This window comes from Polyodon spathula, chromosome 15 (assembly GCF_017654505.1).
Source record: "Polyodon spathula isolate WHYD16114869_AA chromosome 15, ASM1765450v1, whole genome shotgun sequence".
NCBI classification, from domain to species: domain Eukaryota; kingdom Metazoa; phylum Chordata; class Actinopteri; order Acipenseriformes; family Polyodontidae; genus Polyodon; species Polyodon spathula.
The window spans coordinates 5,986,989-6,007,442 of record NC_054548.1 but is presented as its reverse complement, the minus strand read 5'-3'; the positions used below and the strand labels follow the sequence as shown (position 1 = coordinate 6,007,442).

At 38.2% G+C, this 20,454-nt stretch overlaps 1 protein-coding gene across 1 annotated transcript in view; it reads left to right on the top strand.

Annotated features, from left to right (window-relative positions):
• Positions 1–20,454, top strand: part of LOC121327753 (Krueppel-like factor 12) — a 72,266-nt gene that overhangs the window by 44,802 nt on the left and 7,010 nt on the right. The window contains exons 4-5 of the mRNA XM_041271937.1: positions 9,622–9,757; positions 16,382–16,539. Coding sequence (XP_041127871.1) covers positions 9,622–9,757; positions 16,382–16,539 — 294 coding nt within the window. The remainder of the gene's footprint in view (positions 1–9,621; positions 9,758–16,381; positions 16,540–20,454) is intronic.

Here is a 20,454-nt window from a genome sequence, read left to right as displayed (position 1 = left end):
CAGTTTACCATGGTTTGCTTTCACTATGATGTATTACACTTGCTATGCTTGTAGCTTCTTTTTTTGTTGTTAAATCCTCTTGTGATAAAAACTTACATCAGTAGAAAAAAAAAAACAAGTGTTGCTTTGTGGGAATGCTTTGGCTGAAAAACAAACTAAACATGTAACAGTTGAAGGAAACACAACATTTCCTGTTTGCAATTGGGAAGAAGAGGGGAAGCTAGAAGAGAGCGGTGGTGGAAAGAGGACAGAAGTAAACAGATTACAGAATAGGTGAGGAAGAGGGGATATTGGTGCAGCATATGCTCTGGGTAATAATGGGAGGGAAGGGTTGAAGAGAGAGGGCATGGGAAGCAATCCCATAAGCATGAATCAAAAACGAATGCTAAACGCTAGCCATTTCAACATCTTAGGTAATACTAATAAACACAATAGTGCACAAATGCAGGCAAGGAAGGGAAAACAACTAATTATCTGAATCGTACAGGTTTTGTAACCCGAGTCCCAGTCACCCGTTACACAGGGTTACAATACTCCCATCAGTCAGTTGACGTTGCCTTTCCCTGACCTTTATTGTTCAGTTTTTCCTTCCATACTACATTACACTGCATTGTTCAGTATATAAATATAATAAGTTATAGATTTACTATATTAGGTATTTATACTGTACATGTTTTTTTAAATAGAAATGTAAAGAAAATGCAAAGCAACAAATCCTTCTTGTGAAGCCTCATGTTACAGATACACCCAGTACTGTGGCATATAAGAAATAAGGTGCAGGAACTACACAAGAGAAAGAAAAATCTGCCCTCAACCAAGGAGGAACTTTTTGAAGCTGTACGTTATTTAAAGAGAGCTGTCTAGAGATTTCTAATAAGAAAAGATTCTGTGAGTTTTCTGCTGCTTTGCCTCAAGTTCAGGTAACACAGGCCATTTGGGACTCTGCTGTTATTTTAATTAGAACCACACATCCTGTCTGTTCTTTATTACTCTCAGTTTTTTTTTTTTCTCCTAGCCCCGGCAACCTGTCTAGTGAACTGCGTTTCGGAACTGATTTCCCCAAGGGTGTGGTTTTAATGCTATAAACATTGTTGGGTGTGCTTTGAAATCTCTTTGAGGCTATAGTACTCTGCACAAGGGACACGGCTGTTTTACTGTTTATCTGGGATATCTGTCTCTCCCAGTCTCGAAGGCCCCAAGTGCGGTCCTAAGAGAAAAGCTTTTAAAGTGTTGGTTGTCAGCCACCTCATTGAAAACAAAAAGTTTTTTGTAATTGGGTGGAACCAACATTGAAGATGGTGGAACAACAACCACTTAGATACACATAGCAACAGCAACTCCACCCAACTCCACACTGACAAAAACATGCAGCGAACTGGATCAGAATTAACTTTGTTTTTGTAAAAATGGAAAAGGGGAGGAGTGGAAATAGCAAATACAAATAAATGCTGAAGAAAACATGCATTTGTTTAAATCCTCTTAGTTAAAGCCAAGTCACGTATTAAAAAAAAAGATCAGCATAAAATAAAAAGGTTCTGTTTGGAAAATGAGAAAATTAGGGCTGTCACTCGATTAAAACATTTTTGATCGGTTCATTTATCGGCATTAGTTGATTAATCGGTAGATTAATCAGTAGATAAATCCGTCCACATTTTTAATGAAGGTAATGATCTTATAGCGGCTGTCCTGCATGTAATCCATAGACTCTAAACAAAAAAAAAAAAGCCTAATGGGAGTTTGGTCTTTTTTAAAGCATTTTTGTCATTATTTTTATTATAGTAAATGTAACAAATTCGCAGAACAATCTTTATTTTGGTCCACTGTTAGTCACATACCTGAAAACACAAAACAGCTGAGCTGCCTTTCCAACAACAGTTGTTTCATCTACCATTAACATTACAGCTACGTACTTATATTCCTGTACTTCTGCTTTTATTGCATTTCGCAGAAGCTGAGACACCAAAGAGATGAAGTCATTCTGAATCTCAGTACCTGCTATTGACAAGTGATTGCTTAGCATGCTAGCATGTATATATAGTATATAGTATATAGTATATAGAGTATATATAAGTAGCGAGTATGTCCCTTCCCTTCCTGTGTCAGTTCAAGAAAGTTGTTCTTGAAAATTGATTCGTAACCAAATCGACTACGATGTCTTCGTTGTCTGATGACATTTTTTTTTTAATTTGTAAAAAGCAATTTGAAATATTATTTTGAACATCTCAATACAATTCTCAATAACAGTCTCTAGTCTCTATAATAAGCAATATCGTGCAAAATTCAACTATTCTTCCACCGTATTTATGTCCAACCTCTGCTCACTAATGATTGGACCGCTGCAAAACAAGGGCAGATCTTTGACTTTCCCATTGGTTAAACTCCCTAGTCTGAATTACACATCTGTGGTGGGTAACTAGAGCCTAAGAGAAGCACCTAAATACAAGAAATACATAATACCAATTAAACTGTGATTAGTAGTAGATTACAGTATATTTATGTTATATGTAAGGGAAATTGGTATTGCTGTGGAGTTTTACAAGGTAAAATGGAACTCAGTAAACAAGTCAACAAAGCCAGAGACTAGAGTTCAAGAGCATTATTTTAACAAGGGAATTCCATTATTACCTTGTAAAACACCACAGCAATGCTATGAGAATTGGTGTCATAATGTCTTCTCAACCATGCTTAATTTTCCCTTCCGTTGTTGAGTAATGACAGGAATGCTGACCTCCATAGAAAACTATGAGAGAGCAGAGCCAGTTGCTGTATACAGTAATTTAGTAAATATAAAACAATAACAAAGAAACCTATAGGAATATGTTTCATTAATGAATGTTGGTTCAAATCATAGTGTACACAAAAGGGAGATTTAACAGACTTATACAGATTTCACCTCTGAGATACAAACCAAGTGGGTGTTGTTAATGTTTTGATAACATGTAATTAGTTAAAAGTGTATAATATTGACAACAAAATCGTGTAATATAGGTGGAAATGATACAAACATTTTTAATTGCATGAATTAGAGCACACGTTCACACCCACATGTTGAAATAAAAAAGTGTGGACACTCCCTGTCCATATTTTTTTAGATCGAGTACTTTAAAAACAACCTTTGTTTATCTGCTGTTGCCAAACCACAGTAAACACGATTCCATTTAAAGCAAGGGAGGCCTATAGCTTGTTAAAATGTACACCAGTTATCTCATCAGCCTTTGTTTACCTCTTAGAATGTTGTCACCCCCTCAATTTTACTGTGAGAAACTGCTGACAAGAATTCCGGAAGGTCTTCTTTCTTCCCTTCATTCCTGATTCTGCCCAAGTTTCCATGGAAACAAGGCCAGATTTTAAAAAAACAGGAAGATGAAATCATAGAATTGAATATAGCATATTATTATTATTATTATTATTATTATTATTATTATTATTATTATTATTATTATTACTATTATGTGTGTACAAGAATATGTTTTGGTACAGCCAAAGATACCAAATGCATATATGTGCATACCTAAATATTAGATTTGATGGGTTTAGGTAGTCTGTGTGTGAGTATGCATCTGTATATGGCAGGGTAATCTGTCTGCTTCTTTGTGTATCTGTGTGGGAGGGAAAGATGGTTGGAGGATGTGCATAATGTACAATTGTTTGTGTTTTCAGGTCACCATTACCCTGAGCATTGTTCATTTTGCATATTGTGTAGTTTTATAATCAAGGTTCATTGTAAACTTTTCTTTCTTATAATATGAGTAACTTCTGCCAGGGGTTGATGTTTGCGTGACTTTACAAGTAAGTAAACAGTATAGTTCAGTCCCACCGGAGGATCTCAAAATGTTTCACACTGTTAGAAGGTAGATTAGTTATGTCCACAATACCAATATAGTGTCACCTACCCTTCAATGACTGGAGAGTGTTTCGTTCCTCGTTCCCCACGCCCGCCTCCAGGGGGTGCTTCCTCCCTCCCTCCATGACGTTGATCCTGGAGAACAATGAAAAAAATCCATCCTTAATTGTCGCTCTCCTCTCCCCTGTCACTCTCTGAGTAGGGTTAATTCACACGCCTAATTCACATTTATTGCCTAGACCCCAGAGCTGCTTCCCTTCCTCCCATGTCCATGAGAGCCACGGTCCTATGGCGGCCAAAGGGAGCTGTAAATTTGTTCTCCCTCTCTGTTCTTTTGGTTCCAGTTATATAGGGGAACTAATCAAGAGGTGCTGATGACTTGCACCTGACTACAATTGAGGTCCCAATCACTTGTAGCCATGCCTATGATAACATAAATAAAAGGATACAACACACACATAAAACTCCTAATTGGGGTCTCCCTTTGGGTATAATAACAAATAAAACACACAGTGTAAAAAATACAACAAGTAGTGCAACTAAAACAGTATACAATAAAACAATTAAAACTTTGGTCATTTGTGACACTTCCATTTCAGAAGACTGTGGGTTTCAGCCTTTTTCTAGCACTGAACCTTGTCACACCCGTAAATGCAGTGGTGGTGTTGAAACTTGGGCATTTATCAGCAACACCTTTGCTTTCTAGAATGTTAAACAGTTGCAGTGTTTGACTTGATTGTTGAGTCTCCTACTAGCTACTCACACTATACTGTAACGGCGAGCACAGACGGAAGCTTTGCAGACTGTGGGCTATTTAAAGGACAGCCTGCATGCTGTTCAGGGTGGGATATTGTGGGAGTGTATAAGAATCTTGCTGTTGTACTGCCAATAAAGAGAATAACTAACCTGCTTCAAGCTCTTCATTCCTTGTTACAATAGGTATATAAATAGATAGACAGACAGACAGTCAGACAGATAGATGATAAAGCACACCCTACTGATAGTGTGGCTGGGGTGCTTAAACCATAATATCACCTCTTTTGGGGAATCCAGAAAGGCAGACAGACACCAGAGGTGTGGTCTGCCACTGAATAATTCAGTAGAATCCCAGGTGTATACGTGTAAGCAAGCCTAAACGAAATGAGTCGTTTCGCTATTGAGGACGTTCTGGCCCAGCAACCTGACGGCTTTAAAAATTCCTGCAACAGGCGGGCAAAACTGGGTAAAGTCAGTAACATCGGATGGTTATGCCCCGCCCCTGTGTGTATTTTGGATTATTATGATTTAAATGTATTTGTGTTAAAAAAGAGTTATTATTAATTGATGTTTTGTTTGGCAGGAAAGGAGTTGAAAACCTTCTCTGTGAGATATACTCGTGTAGAATGTGGTTGTCTTCACACTAGCTAATTGATTGCCAATTTGAGGACAGACACATCTGACTAAAAAACCGACTGTGTTGGCTGAACGGGGTTGAGTGTGTTGGAGGCAGAACAAAAGACGTGAGTCATGAGATTAGAAGAATAAGATAAATAACAATTGCTATCCTTGCTGGTTTTACAGCACGATACTGGTTTGGTTTTGTCTTGATTTGTTTTGGCCACTGTGCCGTTTTGTTTGTGTTTTTAGTGTTTTGTTTCCTGTTTTGTTCAAACCTTTTATTTATTTAATTATTAAACCGCGCATCAGTGCTTCGCTCACCTCAGTACTCTGTCCTGTCTACTTCCTGGTCCGACGTCACAGCACCACAACCCTCATTATCATGATTGCAGCTGTTTATTTGTGCATGCTGAGTAAGTTGCATTGCTCTTAAGCTTACATAGACTGCAGTGCAAAATAACTGTCTGACAGCCAGGCAATTTGGATTTTGCAGGCACAGTTGTTTGCACTGCACCTATCCTTACATCTGCTCCTCTGAGCACTAACTAAACTTGGGGTACTTTTGTCCTGGCAGTCCCTGACTGTAGAAGAGAGGGCTAATTCCTTCTCCCCTCCGTAATACAGCACATTCTTATTCACTTTTGTTTCAAAGCGAACTGTGTTTTCAAATAGCTTCTTTCCACAGAGTGGGTCTATGTACTCACCGGCCTTAGCCCAGCGAACTCTCAACACCTGTCTAGACTGACCTTATATACAGACCTTTCCCAATTAAAGGACAATCAATAGCTGATTGTCTTACCCAATTAGTCTATATACTGATGCATTCTGGGAGATGTGGTTTTCTACCCCCCCCCCAAAAAAAAAAAATGACAGCAGAACCGCATCTCTTTATATCATGTACTCTGATGCAGATTTCTTTAAATAAGATACAGATTTCTGGTGATACGGGGACCACTGTACTGCCCCTCGGTTACTCTATCCCAGACTTTACATATATAAATGTGTATATATATATATATATGTGTGTGTGTGTGTGTGTGTGTGTGTGTGTGTATATATATATATATATATATATATATATATATATATATATATATATATATATATATTGTAAGGTAGCAGGGAGGGGGTTAAAATCCTTCCCTGCTAAAACTTGTGAGAATGCACATTTGGGTCTAATTGTTGAATTGTTTAGTAATTCCCTGCACCTGGTGGTAGTTGTAAATTAGAGCCAGGTGCAGGGTATTTAAGAGAGACAGACAGTTTGTTCAGGGCTGCTGAGTGAAGAGCCCGACTGAGTGTGTGTGTCCAGTCGTAACGAAGGTGAAGTACGGAGTGAAGCCCGTGTGAGTTTGTATTTGGTGTTGGTGTCAGGTAAACGGCTTAGCCGTCCTGAATGTTTAGTTAGGTTCCCGTTAATGTTAGTTAGAGATCCAAGAGAGAGCTAGGTGTTTGTTTCTGTTTTGTTTGTTTGTTTTTGTTTTGTTTGTATTCATTTGTGTTTATTAAAAATAGCGCGTAAGCGCTTCAAAATCCATTTCCGTGTCCTGGGTCTGGTCTTAAAGGGGCAACGAACTCCGTGAGTGCGAGGATCGTTTACAATATATATATATATATATATATATATATATATATATATATCCCATTTTAATATACATTAGAGTTTCATGGCTCATGTAACAATCTTGGCCCAGCTTTTAAACTACTGCTTAAGGATCACCCGGGGATCTTATTGATACTGAATAGCTTCAGGTCATTTCTCTGCTTCAGATCAACCTTTCAGTAGCGGACATGTCAAAAACTATGCAGAGCACTTGAACTGGTTGGCAGTGGACGTTAATGGTGTGTCATCACTGAAGCGCCAATGCACTTCAGGTATTCAGTCAGGGCAACATAAAGTGACATTTCCCCAAAAAAGAGGAGTGTAATAGAAATAAATTAAAGATTTGTGGTATTAGCTTATGTTTAAGAAACAGTAAGCAAACTGTTAAGAGATCTAATAATAAGTAATCTACAGGGGGGGTCTATTGTAATGACAGAAAACAGCAGACCTAGTCGTGTTAATAAAGGGACAATAAAGCACCCCAGGGCAAACCACTAACAGAATGAATATGGAGTTAATGTTCTGTGGTATTAATATCTGTTTGAATCCTGATATATTTTGCTTTAGATTAGATGTAAGAATGTGCTTTACTTTGGAAATTCATTATTTTAAGTTGCACAATGTTACTACTGTTACAGCACTAATAATCACTATTATTTCATATTTATTCAATAAAGAATGCAATAGAAAAAACAATACTTATGTTTTCTGTATTTATTTTATGGCACCAGTAATCCTGTATAATCTTTGATAGTTCATACTGAGGACGAACTATTCCTGAAGCAATAGTGTCACAAAACAAGACCGTCTATCTCCTCTAGCAACACAGACATTGTGAATAGGTGAGGTGAGGTGGGGTGGGGTGGGGGGTGACAACACTTCAGATTTAGACCTTTACCCAGCAGTTGTTGATTTTGCTGTGAAAAACTGTAAACCACAACAACATTGAACAGGAAAGCCTTCCCTCAGCAGTTTGATGTTTAAGAGTTGTCTTTGTTTATGTGTTGGGTGGAGGCAGTCCCTGATAGTGTTGGAGTGGGTTTGACAGGAAAGCCGACTAGCACATCAGCCTCTAAGGGCACACCACCCTTGGCTGATAATGAGGAGGAACTGAGCGGAGAGGACAGAGAAGCCTGGGGGCCTCAGTGCTGTGAGCAACCATAACATGCTCCTGCTCCTGAAATTTGAAAATGATGTACTGTATACCCATTTACTCTGGAAAAGAAGCATAAACAAAATATAATTCAAGCAGAACAATTCAATGCAGTTGTGTATGGGAGTGCAACTTTATAAAAAAGCTATTCTTTTTGAGGGAAATAAGGAGAAAATGTGTGCAAAGCGTTTGATACTGTTGGCTTTCCACAGAATTCTAGAGGACCTGCTTAGCTGAACTGCCTACTGTATGTTCATTGTGGACAGAACACTTTGCAGACTGCAGTAGAGCTTTACTGAGCATACAGAGTTTAACAAGGCATTCAAAGCCATCAACAGGAAAAACTCACATTCATGTTTCTCTTTCTAGAGTTTGGCACGTGCTGTTTAGTGTTTGCAAAAGATTGATTGTTAACAATAAATATTCCCTAGACTGTACATTTTAATATTAGAAACAGACAAAAGTAGCGCTGCTACTATAGTGATTTCTGGGCATTTGCTTGATAATGCAAAATACTCACGGTCCAGTTACCTAAGATATGTGTTCCTTGTGGTATATGTTACAGATGTATTTCTTAGAGATGTGTTTGATAGCTGTATGGTGGCCAAAGGGAGCTGTAAATTTGTGATGGTTAAAAAGCCACCAGGAGGCAGTAACTGAAACAGAAAGTGGTATACAAAGCTGATCTAACTAAGATGTTTCATACCCATACAAGTTGGTTGCATATATATATATATATATATATACACACACACACATACATACATACATACATACACACACAGGGTGATTAGAAAATAAGTTTACCACATCAATGATATGACGCGTTGATGTGGTAAACTTACTTTCTAATTACCCTGTAATTATATTTTAGGCTCTTTCCCTCTGGTTGTGATGCAGTTGTTACTTGTAATTCTCTTTGTGTAATCCTCTATCTACAGTCAGTAACCATCTGTATGCTACTCCTTTACTTGCCCTACTGCAGCCACCTTTTGACTGAGCCTCACCCCAGCTTAAGAGTCCCTAAGCATCTGATGCTGCCGCACAGTAACACATTTAAAAGATACCTAGCATTCTGTACGTCAGGGCACTCACTGTTATTAAAAAATACTGTTCAAAAAGAATATCACTTGAGTTGTTTCCCTGCTCTAAGGCAACGTTCAATCAAACTGTGTATGTCAGCTATTACTGTATGGCACTGCTATTTTATTAGATGGCATGCTTTTGTAGATTACATATCATAATAATATCACATGTTTGGTGATTGTCCACTTGGATGGAGAGTTGCAGGGTGGCAAGTTCATAGCTCCACTCTGGCACATCTGATGGTTTCTAACGTAAGTTAAGGTATTTCATGTTCATATCAAGTTGCCCTTCAATGTGGTTCTCTAAGGAAACTAACGTTAATGAAGATGTGCTATTGTTAGCACTGCTTCTCACACACCCCTATTTATATGATATATGCTGCAGACAAATCTTTGACAATCCTGGGATCTCTGCTTGTAAAAATGTCAGCAGTGTAAGTGAACAGTATGCATACAGTAGGCATGCGCTCAGGACTGCTGTACAGAGTTGTCACATTATAATGTTGGATTCCTCACATTATGATACTAATTTCTATCTGTTATGTCTCTTTTATTACAGCACAAATAGACCCAAATGACTTGTCTCCAAGACAAATCAAAAGCGACAGTGATGATGATGACCTGCCAAATGTGACCTTGGACAGTGTTAATGAAACTGGATCCACTGCTCTCTCTATAGCAAGAGCAGTGCAGGAGTGAGTATTGTTGTTTCTATGTGTCTACCGACGCCAAAACAAAGCCATGCATCTGTCAGTCAGCCAGTCCAAGTTAATACAGCGGCTGCTTGTTTGACGCATGTATATGAACATGAATACGTAATTTTTAAAAGCTGTTGCACCTCGTACACTGAAAACCTTGCTTTTCTGATTGTGTAAAGAAATCTTCACACTGGTTTCTTATGAAGGGGTAAAAGTATCTGGAAGAAAAGTTTTGTGTTACGTTTATGACTGAACTTTCTTAAAAGCCCAGTTGTCATTTGTTTTTCTCTTGAGTAAAGTGTCACATTTTCATTTTCTAGCCTTATCTGTTGTTTTGTCCTTAAAGGTAGAAGTTTAACTGAAGACTGTCTTTTTATATCAAATGGTGGAAATGCTCACATATAAGCCACCTTATATGTATTTATTTATTTATTTATTCATTTATTTATTTGTTTATTTGTTTAGTTATTTATTATTCTCCTAATAAATGTAATTGCTACTCATAACACAGTCAAACTACTGCCAGTACTGCTACAGCTAGACTAATCTACACATGTACTCAATAATTTATTTCTTTTTTTACAAATTCATTTCTTGTTTTCGATTGGAATTTGGGCAGAGATATTTGAGAGTTGTGTGTGCTATATATATATATATATAACTGCTATGAAAAAGGGCATATTTACTTGTGCACTGTATGTCTTTCAGTTTGGAGGGTGAGCTGCAGTGGGTGCTTGCTTCAGTAGCAACCTGGTTGACATTATTTAATTGAGGTGACTTTGTCAAAGCAGCAATCTACTGTCTAATAATGTGGCACATTTTTAACTGTTTAAAACATTATATCCTTCTTTTTTTATGACTCACATTCTCTCAAAATCTGTCCTAATCTAAGGGTTAAATAATGCAGCAATTGTTAAACTAGTTGTGGGAAGTCTCTCCATCACAGAAGTTAACCCAATTGTGGGAAGTCTCTCTGTACAGAATATTATTGGATTCAGGGTCTACTAATAGCAATTAAGAATGATTCAATGTTTTGGTCTGTTAATCTAAGATGTGCTTTAGTGACTCACAATGAGCAGATGTGATCCACAAGTAACACAAATGATATATGTCTGATTAGTTAGGTTGACGACATTGACCTGGGGAGCCTATGAAAGGGGCAGTATTCTTAAACATTGCCTGAAAATTCAAGGTCTATTACTTCCCTGGTCTGCAGCTCGCTTAGTAGTGACGATTCTGTAATAAAACACATTTATTTGCAGTTCTGCTACAATCTAACACATTTTTTTTTTTTTTTTACCAAGCTTTTACGTTCTTCTCTGATAAGAGCTTTTCTATGTTTGCAGAAAACGACAAAAAGATTATTACAATATATTTAGGGAGATTTGACCTTGAGATAGTACCAGCAATAATATCGAGTCTCATTGTAGAATTCCAAAGGAAATGTGCATTGAGTTAATAACAATTCCAACAGGGACCCAACGTCCAAGAAGACCGTGCCTGTATACATCCACATACAGAGACACCCGGAAGCGTGTTATTATACTTAGGAAACAGCAGTATTCCATACAGAAAAAAAAATGAAGGGCTGTCAAGCTGTGCTGAGTTGTGCTTAAATGTGCAGAACACTATCCAGATATTTTATAATGGCCAACGCTCATCACTTTAAAAGACCTACAGGTAAACATATTCCAATACAATAGCTTTAGCAACAATTCATAAAATGCAAGGAGATAAACATGACTGTGTTTCTGTAGGTTTTCCCAAGGTAAGCTCATGAATAAGTAAAGTGATTGTTGAAAGTGCGTGTGTGACACAGGAGCCTCTGCAGTGCATTAGCATATTCACCAGCTCCTCGGGAGCAGTGGGATTGACATTGCTATTGTTAGAATAGAACCAGCGGTAGCTGTGTTGTCCCAGGAGGCTGGGGGGCCCAATGAATTGAACAGGTGGGGGAATAAGAAGTGAGCTCAATGATTACTTGGCTGTGAAAGAAAGCCTTAAGAGTGAAAGGTAACTATCACTATCTATCTATTTATCTATTTATCGTTTCATCCAGTTATTTATATTTATAGTATCTGTTAGCTTCACTGTGAGTATTCACTTGTCTATCACTCTGACCATATGGCAAGGCTTATACAGATACATAGGAATTTGTATGTTTCCCTGATGAATGAAGAGTCTATTTGTTTACAGCTGCTGTAGAGATTACCCAGTTCCTGGTCTTAGCCACAGTACAGTTTGGTGTTTCTTCCAGCATTTTGTGCATCATGTCACACCTTCTTGTGAAAATTTCAATCAGACAGAATGTGAGATTGAAACAAATAAAACCGAAGGAGCAGGCTGAGAAACATTCAGCTTCAAAATGGATTTAATCCCAGTAGCATTCCTGTGCTTTTATAAGATATCTTTATAAGATAGTCATACAGTTCTTGTTGAGATATTCACACAGTAAACACTCTTTGCAGACCTGTTCCTGCTGTCTCCAATTCAAACTAGTTCAAAGAAAAATAAGGCATGACACTATCATAGACAAAGAATAAAAAGCTAGGACGAATGTAGAGTAGCTTTATGCTTTAACTAAATGTAGGCGGGACGGCTGAGGATGCAACTGTGCTAATTTTCTTGTGCCCATCATGCCTTGAACCTGTATCTTATCCAAGCATGAAATACAGTAGCTTCTCCACATACATTTTTAGTACAGCACAATACTGCCTGTGCTAAAATGGCCACAGCCAGCCTATTTACGTGGGATGACACACATGTGCAAGATACGTCAGCAGAGAATAAAGTGTGCGTGGAGGGATGCTATCAGATGTACATAAGCAGAAGTCAGCAGCAGCACTAGGTGAGATAAAATGAAAAAAAAACCAAAAAAAAAACCAGCACAGATTAGTTTAGCCCATCAAAGGTCAGACACATATACTGCAACACTAATGTGTAAACACAATAAAGGCAAGGAAGCAGACTGGGGCAGCAATGGTTTAGCTTGAAGCATTCAAGTGGGAGCAAGTTTATATGTGAAACAGGTCTGTGAGTGTGGGGTCTGATCTGAGCCAGGTATAAACATCACTTCACAAACATTGTAGTTTTGAATTAGATTATTATCATTATTTTTGAAAAGAACACCAGTCTAATGGTAAGGAACATATTGTTTCTGGAATATGCAGTCTGTGCATGTTCTGAGTAAGCTGTCATACAATGTTCCTGGTGGTTTGCCTTTGCAAGCCAGCCTGCTGAGTTGTATAGCAGTGTGTCGACTTCAGTTGTGTGAGCAGAAGGCAGTTGCGGAACAAATAATTTACAAAAGCCTGCCAGTCACCTCAAGAGCTTTCCTGCACAGAGATCTTTTCAATGGCTGTTGTCCCATGCGAAAGAGTCTGTGAAGTTTTGAATTATAATTTTTGTTTTGATGTTTCCCCTCACTTGGGGACTGAGGACTAGGAGCTCAGGCTTATTTCTAACGGGTTCTGTTATTTCTGCTAGGCCCCAGCTTGGCGGTGAGCCAAGGGCAACAAGTTATCCCTGTAGCTGTAGAACAGCAGGAAGTGGGCTGCGTGTGTACGAGACAGTTCACCAGAGGGTCTTTCTGGACTGTCTCCATCTCTGTGCCCCCTCCACCTGTGCATGGCAAAGACTATTTCAGCTGCTATAGTCATTGTACCATGAGCATGTTAGTAAGGATGTAGAGCGTGTGTTCCTCCTGGAACCAGGAGACTGGGCCTGGCCTGTCGTCGACCAACACTCCACATGAGGTTTCTAATTGAAAAACTTCATTTTATAGGAAATGGGAATTATTTGTTTATGAGAATACACTGAGGTACACTAGGTAAGGGGATTGTACATTTTATAAGTGGGATATTTAAAAGGTTTGTCCCCTTGTTTATAATGTTCAGCCAGTCTCTCCCCCTGCACCCCCCTCCTTTTTTTTTTTTTTTCTTCAGACTATTGAAACAACACTGCTTGATATTGACCTCTGCCTACAGAAGCTAACATGATACTTCCTGTGAGGTTACCTCTGCAGTTTGCACTGGTTTGATTGTCCTTTTCAGTCTGTTTTAAAAAGCTCTTTCCATAAAAGGATTGCCGGTTCCCTTACCTGACAGGACATCCGCTGTTCTCTTCCTTAGCTGAGAGTTAGGCATCAAAAAATGTTGAAACACATGGGACAAATAAACAATTTATTTTTTTTTAATTGGGTTTGGAAATGCATTTTGAAACGCCAATTTCCTTGTGTCCGCAGCGTTATTTTTACATTGATGTACAGGATCAGTGCATGACCCTATGCCAGAGGCTCTAGAACCTGATCCTTAGTAGATAGGAGGTTCTAGATCTTTGTGTAACTTTACTGGTGTAGTAATAAAGTGAAAGAGTGCCCTCTTGTGTTAGGGAATGGTAAAGCACCACGATTTGTTTGATGCAAATGGTTGGCAGCTGTTTTGAAGAAATACCTACAGAAATCAGGATTGTAACTTCAATATATTCAATTTAAACATATCATTTTCTCAGGGATGCTGTGGACTCTGTACAAGTAGACTTCAATATTGCAAGTCAAGCTCACTGCTTGGCCAAAGAGAAGCTGCTTAGTTAAGATTGAAATCGCCATGGGAACCAGAGGAGCTCTGTCTCCTAGCTCCTACTGGAGCACAGCCCAGTAGTGCTAATCCACTAAGACTAAGCTTTGAAACACTGTAGAGTTCCTTTGTCACCATATACTGTAGTAGACAACAAGAAAATATCTATATGTGACACAGTTTGTCAGTTAAATAAAAACACATTCTGATATGTTGTCTCACACAAAGGGCAGAACTGAAAATAAGTACATTTTGTAGGCTTTAGTTTGAAACTAAAGCTAATCAAATTAAACATCTACACTAGAAAGTCCACATACAGCAACTGCCTGTCAAACTGTTCCTGGTTTGAAGGTGACCTCCAAGCCTGCACATTAAAGCTACAGAAAGTTGATGCATACGCTTATCATGCATTAAAGTCTACTGCCAGTACTCTTGCCCTGCAACACTAGAGTGAAAATATTGGCCCTGGCACAGTACTCAGTTACTGGAATGTTGGACAAGTTTGTCGTACAATAAACTTGTGAGTGGTTCCACAGTTTACCCACAATTATTAAAGACATTAAAACACAATGAAAGACCAAATGGGCAACTGCTTTTACTTTTCCACATAGTTAACACTTTTAGCCGTTTAGCTTAAGACTGGTTTAAACTGGGCATCTATTTGAGTTACAGCATTGGCTAACCCTTTCCCCAGGATGTTGGCAGGTCAGCCTGTAATATTAGAGGTAGAATGCGAGTTTGTTCTTAAGCCACTATACACCAGTGCTGCCGGTGTTTGTCAGAGTAGACGCCTTTGGCGAGTGGATACTTTCAACACGTGGAATGGGCAGCTGGTTTGCGGGACAGGCAACATGTTTTTCATTCCTGGCCACTGATGCAATGTTCTTGAACTGTGTGTTGAGCTCAGTAGCCTGTTGCAGGCCTCTGGGTAGAGGAATAAGAAGTGGGGCAACTTAGATTTCATTTTTAGACTGCTGTGGAATGGACCACAGAGATGTCTTTTCAGTCTTCTGTGTGAACAGGAATTCATGTCACAGAGCCACAATGCTGCAAATAACAATGCCTGGCACATACTTCAGCGGTGAGGAGTGTGGGCGGTGGAAAGGTGGGAAAGTGAAACATCACTGGGGGTTGTACTCTACAGAGGCTGAGGCTAAGCCGAGAGTCTGAAAATGTTCAAGTAATGCAGAATTTTGCGTAGAAACTTAGTAAGAATGTAGCATGCGTGTATGTGTTACTGTTGCCTATACATTTAGGGATATCAATGCATTTCAACTAATATGGGGGGGGAGGGGGGGTGGGCTTAGGGAAAGGGGCTATGAAAAGCTGGACTGTGCAAAGGAAATCTGTAACAAGTTGGTCTTGCAGCTGTTCTGTAAATTGCAGAATGGGCACTTTGTCTCCCCCAGCATGCAATGTAGTGAGTGCCCACTGTGTTATTATTACTGTGTTAAGTTTGTGGATTGTGGTTTCCCTAAAACATAAGACTAAGTACACCACGCATGGTAAACTAGGTTGTTTTGGAATTTGAAACCGCATGTGGAGAGGTATTTCCTTTACAGGCAAAGTCATGGTAAATTGATTTTGTATCACTCCAGTGTGGACTTAAGCATATTCATATGGAAACTAATATGGTTTGTCTTAATTTTAGTAAATCTTATGTCTCCAGTATTACAATACATTTGCTTTATTTGTTATAGCCTCTACCAAATGCTGTAAAGCATCAACTGAGTCATTTTTGGGTTAGTTCATGTTCTGCTTTATCAGCTGTATTCTGTGATTCTCTCAATACAGTTCTGTTGCAGATCTAAAATTACATTTTGTTTGCAGAGAAATATACTATGTGCACTGTTAGTGGAGGTGTTTTAATTTAAATAGTCTTGGTTTTCAGGGTCCCATACATTAATATTTAGATCTGCAGCGGTTTCCACCACTGTTTTTAGTGCTGCTTCTGTATTAGAGACAGTCCGTTAATTGGACTGTGCACATGCTGTAGTACGTGGAGTCATGGTTACCGTCCTGATTGTGCTGCTCTCTTGTCTTTCAGTTCCATCTCACCATTCAGTATTGAAAGCACAAGGCGCCCACGGAGGTCAGAGTCCCCTGACTCGAAGAAGCGGCGCATACACAGGTGCGATTTTGAAGGCTGCAATAAAGTGTACACAAAGAGCTCCCACTTGAAAGCACATCGGCGGACCCATACAGGTAGGAATTGAGGAATCAGGGCTATAAACATATGTAGCAGGGTTAGCATGAATCTATTTATCTGTTCTCCTTAGCATGTTTGGCAGGCCTGGATCCCGTCACGTCCTTCTTGCTGCCAGTCACGACTTTCCCCTTTTAAGATCTTTGCAGTCCCTGCACTCTTAATAGATTTCCTCCTAGGCATTTGCCACTGCCTGCATTGCATTTTCATATAGCTAATAATAACACTTGCTTGGAGCTTTTAATTTTTCTTTATTTTTTTCCAATGAGTCAGTGACCTTGTAAGTTCAATTTGACGAATATGCAATTTGTGATTTCATTCAGCTGTGATGATTTCAAACATAATTGAAGCTTCCAGGGAAAAAAAGGAGATTAAACTCTCAGTGAACCAAATAAATTATCTATCTATCTATCTATCTATCTATCTATCTATCTATCTATCTATCTATCTATCTATCTATCTATCTATCTAAATCTATCCATGTATGCATTTATCAATTTATATGACTGTCTCTATCATATTACTGAATCCTGGCTTGTAAACAACAGCACCAACACATTACTGCAGTTCAAAGCAATTGGTGATTTCATAAGTGTGTAATAAACTGAGGAGTCAAGAGAATACAGATTGAAGAATAACAAAGAGATATACAGTATAGGACACAAAGGGTCAATATAGGAATCCAGATAAATGACTGTAGCAAATGGATGAAAAGGCATACACCAAATACAAGAAGTTGTGATCCTGGCTGACTCGGCTGACTAAACTTGATGAATTATGCTTCCTTTGCCACATATTGTACTTCACACGGAGTGTGGGAAGGAGAAAAGGCCCATCAGACTCGTCACGTTAGCACACCAGTCTGCCCTACTGGAGGGATATCATTTAAAAGCACAGTCTTTTTTTAAATGTTCCCAGTGTTTTAGATCATACTGTGTGCCTTGATGGTCTATTCCATGCATTTAAATAATTACAGTGCTTCCTACCTTCTGTTCTAAATGCGCTTTTACTTAGCTTCCATTTCTGCCCTCTTGTTCTATTCTTTGCTAAATTTGAAGTCGTGTCTTGGGTAAAATTTATCCATACAGTTTATGATTTTATAGACTTCAATCAAGTCCCCTCTTTCTCTTCTTATTTCTAGGCTAAAGAAATTGAATTATTTTACCCTGTCCTCATATAGCAGTCAGCCTAGTTGCCCTTGTCAAGTGCACTGATGTCTTGCGTACGTTTCAAACTTTGACTTTCCTTGTTTTCTTTGGCTCTTGTAACTTTTTACTCCAGTTTCTACTTTGTAATATGTGTTTTACAAAATGGCAGTGGAAGTTTTTCTGAAAATATTAACAGTGAAAGAATGTTATTAATATAAAGACAGACAGAATGTGAAAATTCATTATACCAGCCCTAAGAATGTAACTGTTTAATGACCAGCTTGTGTAGTGTGGCCCCAGTTACTTGAATTCTTCATCAGCTGTTTCCATTTCCACTGAAGTTCGAGCTTTAGAAGTTAAAACCACACAAATGCTTTCCTCGCTGGCACAAGTCAAACTAATTGTTTCGACCCGTTAATGCAAGTTAACCCAGATCATTGTTTAATTCTGCATTTCCTTTTTTTTTTTTTTTTTTTTTGGCTCTAACTTAATCAACCACAGTATTTTTTTTAGCAGCGCAAGTATGTCCACCAGGTGGTGTGAAGGAGCAAGGATTTTTATTTCCCAAGCATATGGTTCCCCCTGGTGGACACATGCATTAAATAATAAAAAAAATAATAATAATACATGGCCATCAGCATTTACTGTTCTAGCATCATTATTCCATTAGCTTCTTATCCCTTACTGTTCTTTCTGATGTCAGACCTGGGCACCTCAGACAAACAGTTCTGCATTCACTGGAGATGTAAGATCACTCACTGGGTAGAGAGCATGGCAATAGTGTGGGTAATTATTGGCAACATTCTCCATGCGTGCCTAGGCCTGGGAAAGTCTCCACCCTTGTCACGTGCTGTCTCATGGGAACAGGTTTAGGCTTTTCTGCATCAGTTAAAATTGGGTAGGTCATGGACAAAAGATGAGTCAAGTGATATACAAGTTTGCTTTGGCAAGATGAGCAATTGGTTCCCTAATATAAAAAGGGACCGTTTCACCTATTACGTTCGACGTGTGTGGACTAGTTCAGCATGTGAGTTTTGGTTAGGTGGCGTCAAAGGTTGTTCAGTGACCGACCCTAATTCAGGTATTGGGTTTGTTCACATTAAATTAATAGGTGAGCAGCAGAATGAAAAAAACAAACAAACAAAAAAACCCACTTTATTTTAGGAATTTAATCCTACATTTATACACAAAGGCACATCATATATCATCTATAAGCTTGTTGTCTCAGCTTTGATGCTAGCTGTGTTGGGGTCTTCAGAACATGTGCCATTTGTATAGAAACAGACAATAAGCAAACAACTTTTGAACTTGTTTACTTCTAATGAGAGTATTTGGTATTCTAGAATTAATCAGTAATATATTTTAGTGAATACCTGAGAATGTAAGCACACAGAAGCACATTGTGTATAGATGTATGTGTATGTACAGATACTTGACAAAAGTTTGAGATCAGTCAGCTACTAGGACCCGGATTAGAACTGATGGACTGAATGCCCACAATTTGGACTGAAATTATTATGACTTAATGTTGTAATGTTTCTTTTGATAAGCATTCTTCAATTCCGCTCCGCTGTTTCCTAGGAAACCACTGTAAAACACAACCCAAACAAAAAAAATGAACAAAAAAATAATTATACCTGTATAACTGTAAAGCAGAGGCCTTTTGAAGAGAAATTAGTATACAAGTGAGAAACCTCCCCTGCCTATAATTAAAGCTATAAAAGTACATGCCTTACCTATTATATTGCCTTGAGACTTCCAATGAGTATAGATATAATCGATTCCTAATGTAAAGTACACACCCGTCCACAATACACGTGATGCTAATAAAATGTACTTCTTTTGTTTAGTGTGCTGATGCCAACCTTAGTCACAATAAGATACAAAATTAGTGAATCATTAGAAATGACTTTTCAGCATGACATTTATAAATTAATATATACTTATTGCATAGTATCAGGGAGACATTGTGGCCTTCGGGTTTTACTCACACAAAGATTAAAACCTATTTTATAGCTATAATTTGAAATTTCAAATCATGTTGACACGGTGAGTGTCATTTCAGATGAAATAAGCTTGGTGTGCCTGTACAGTAGCTTTTGCTATTGCCTTTCCATTCATAAGCTAGACTGCTTTATTTTGCCACAATAGTTAAAACTTTAGAAAAGCAGAAGAGCACGTTATCAAACAAGAGTTATTCTACCCACTCTGGATTCTTTATTACTGTATATGAAATGATGTTGCCCAAACAATCTGCCTGGCAAAAAAAAAACCCTGAGCACTGCTTCTAAAAATACTGTTTAATAAAGTATTTATTTTAAAAGACAACAGTACAATCCTAACTTTGTAATTGTAGTTTAACAAGATGAGTGAATACACTAGTCTGAAAACTATATGTATCTTGTCAAAGAACTACAACCGGAAAGACCTGTTCTTCAAAGCTGATATGCAAAGTTTAATAGTTCGGCAAATGTATAGAAATACAGCTCTGGCCAAAGGTGTTGCATCATCCTATAGAATTAACTAATTTTTGATTCATAAAGTTGAATGAAACATGCTGAATAATGTTATGTTAACATATTGAATTACATACCGATTTGTTGTTTTCCGTGTACAAAAAACTGAAAAAAATTGAAACGTGACATTTTAAAATCTAACATGAAGCGCTACTATTATGGCTTCTGGTAGATGTTTGCGATATCATTTTGTAGTTTGTTTGATTACATGATGTCAAATAAAAGATCTAAATTATGATCATATAGTTGT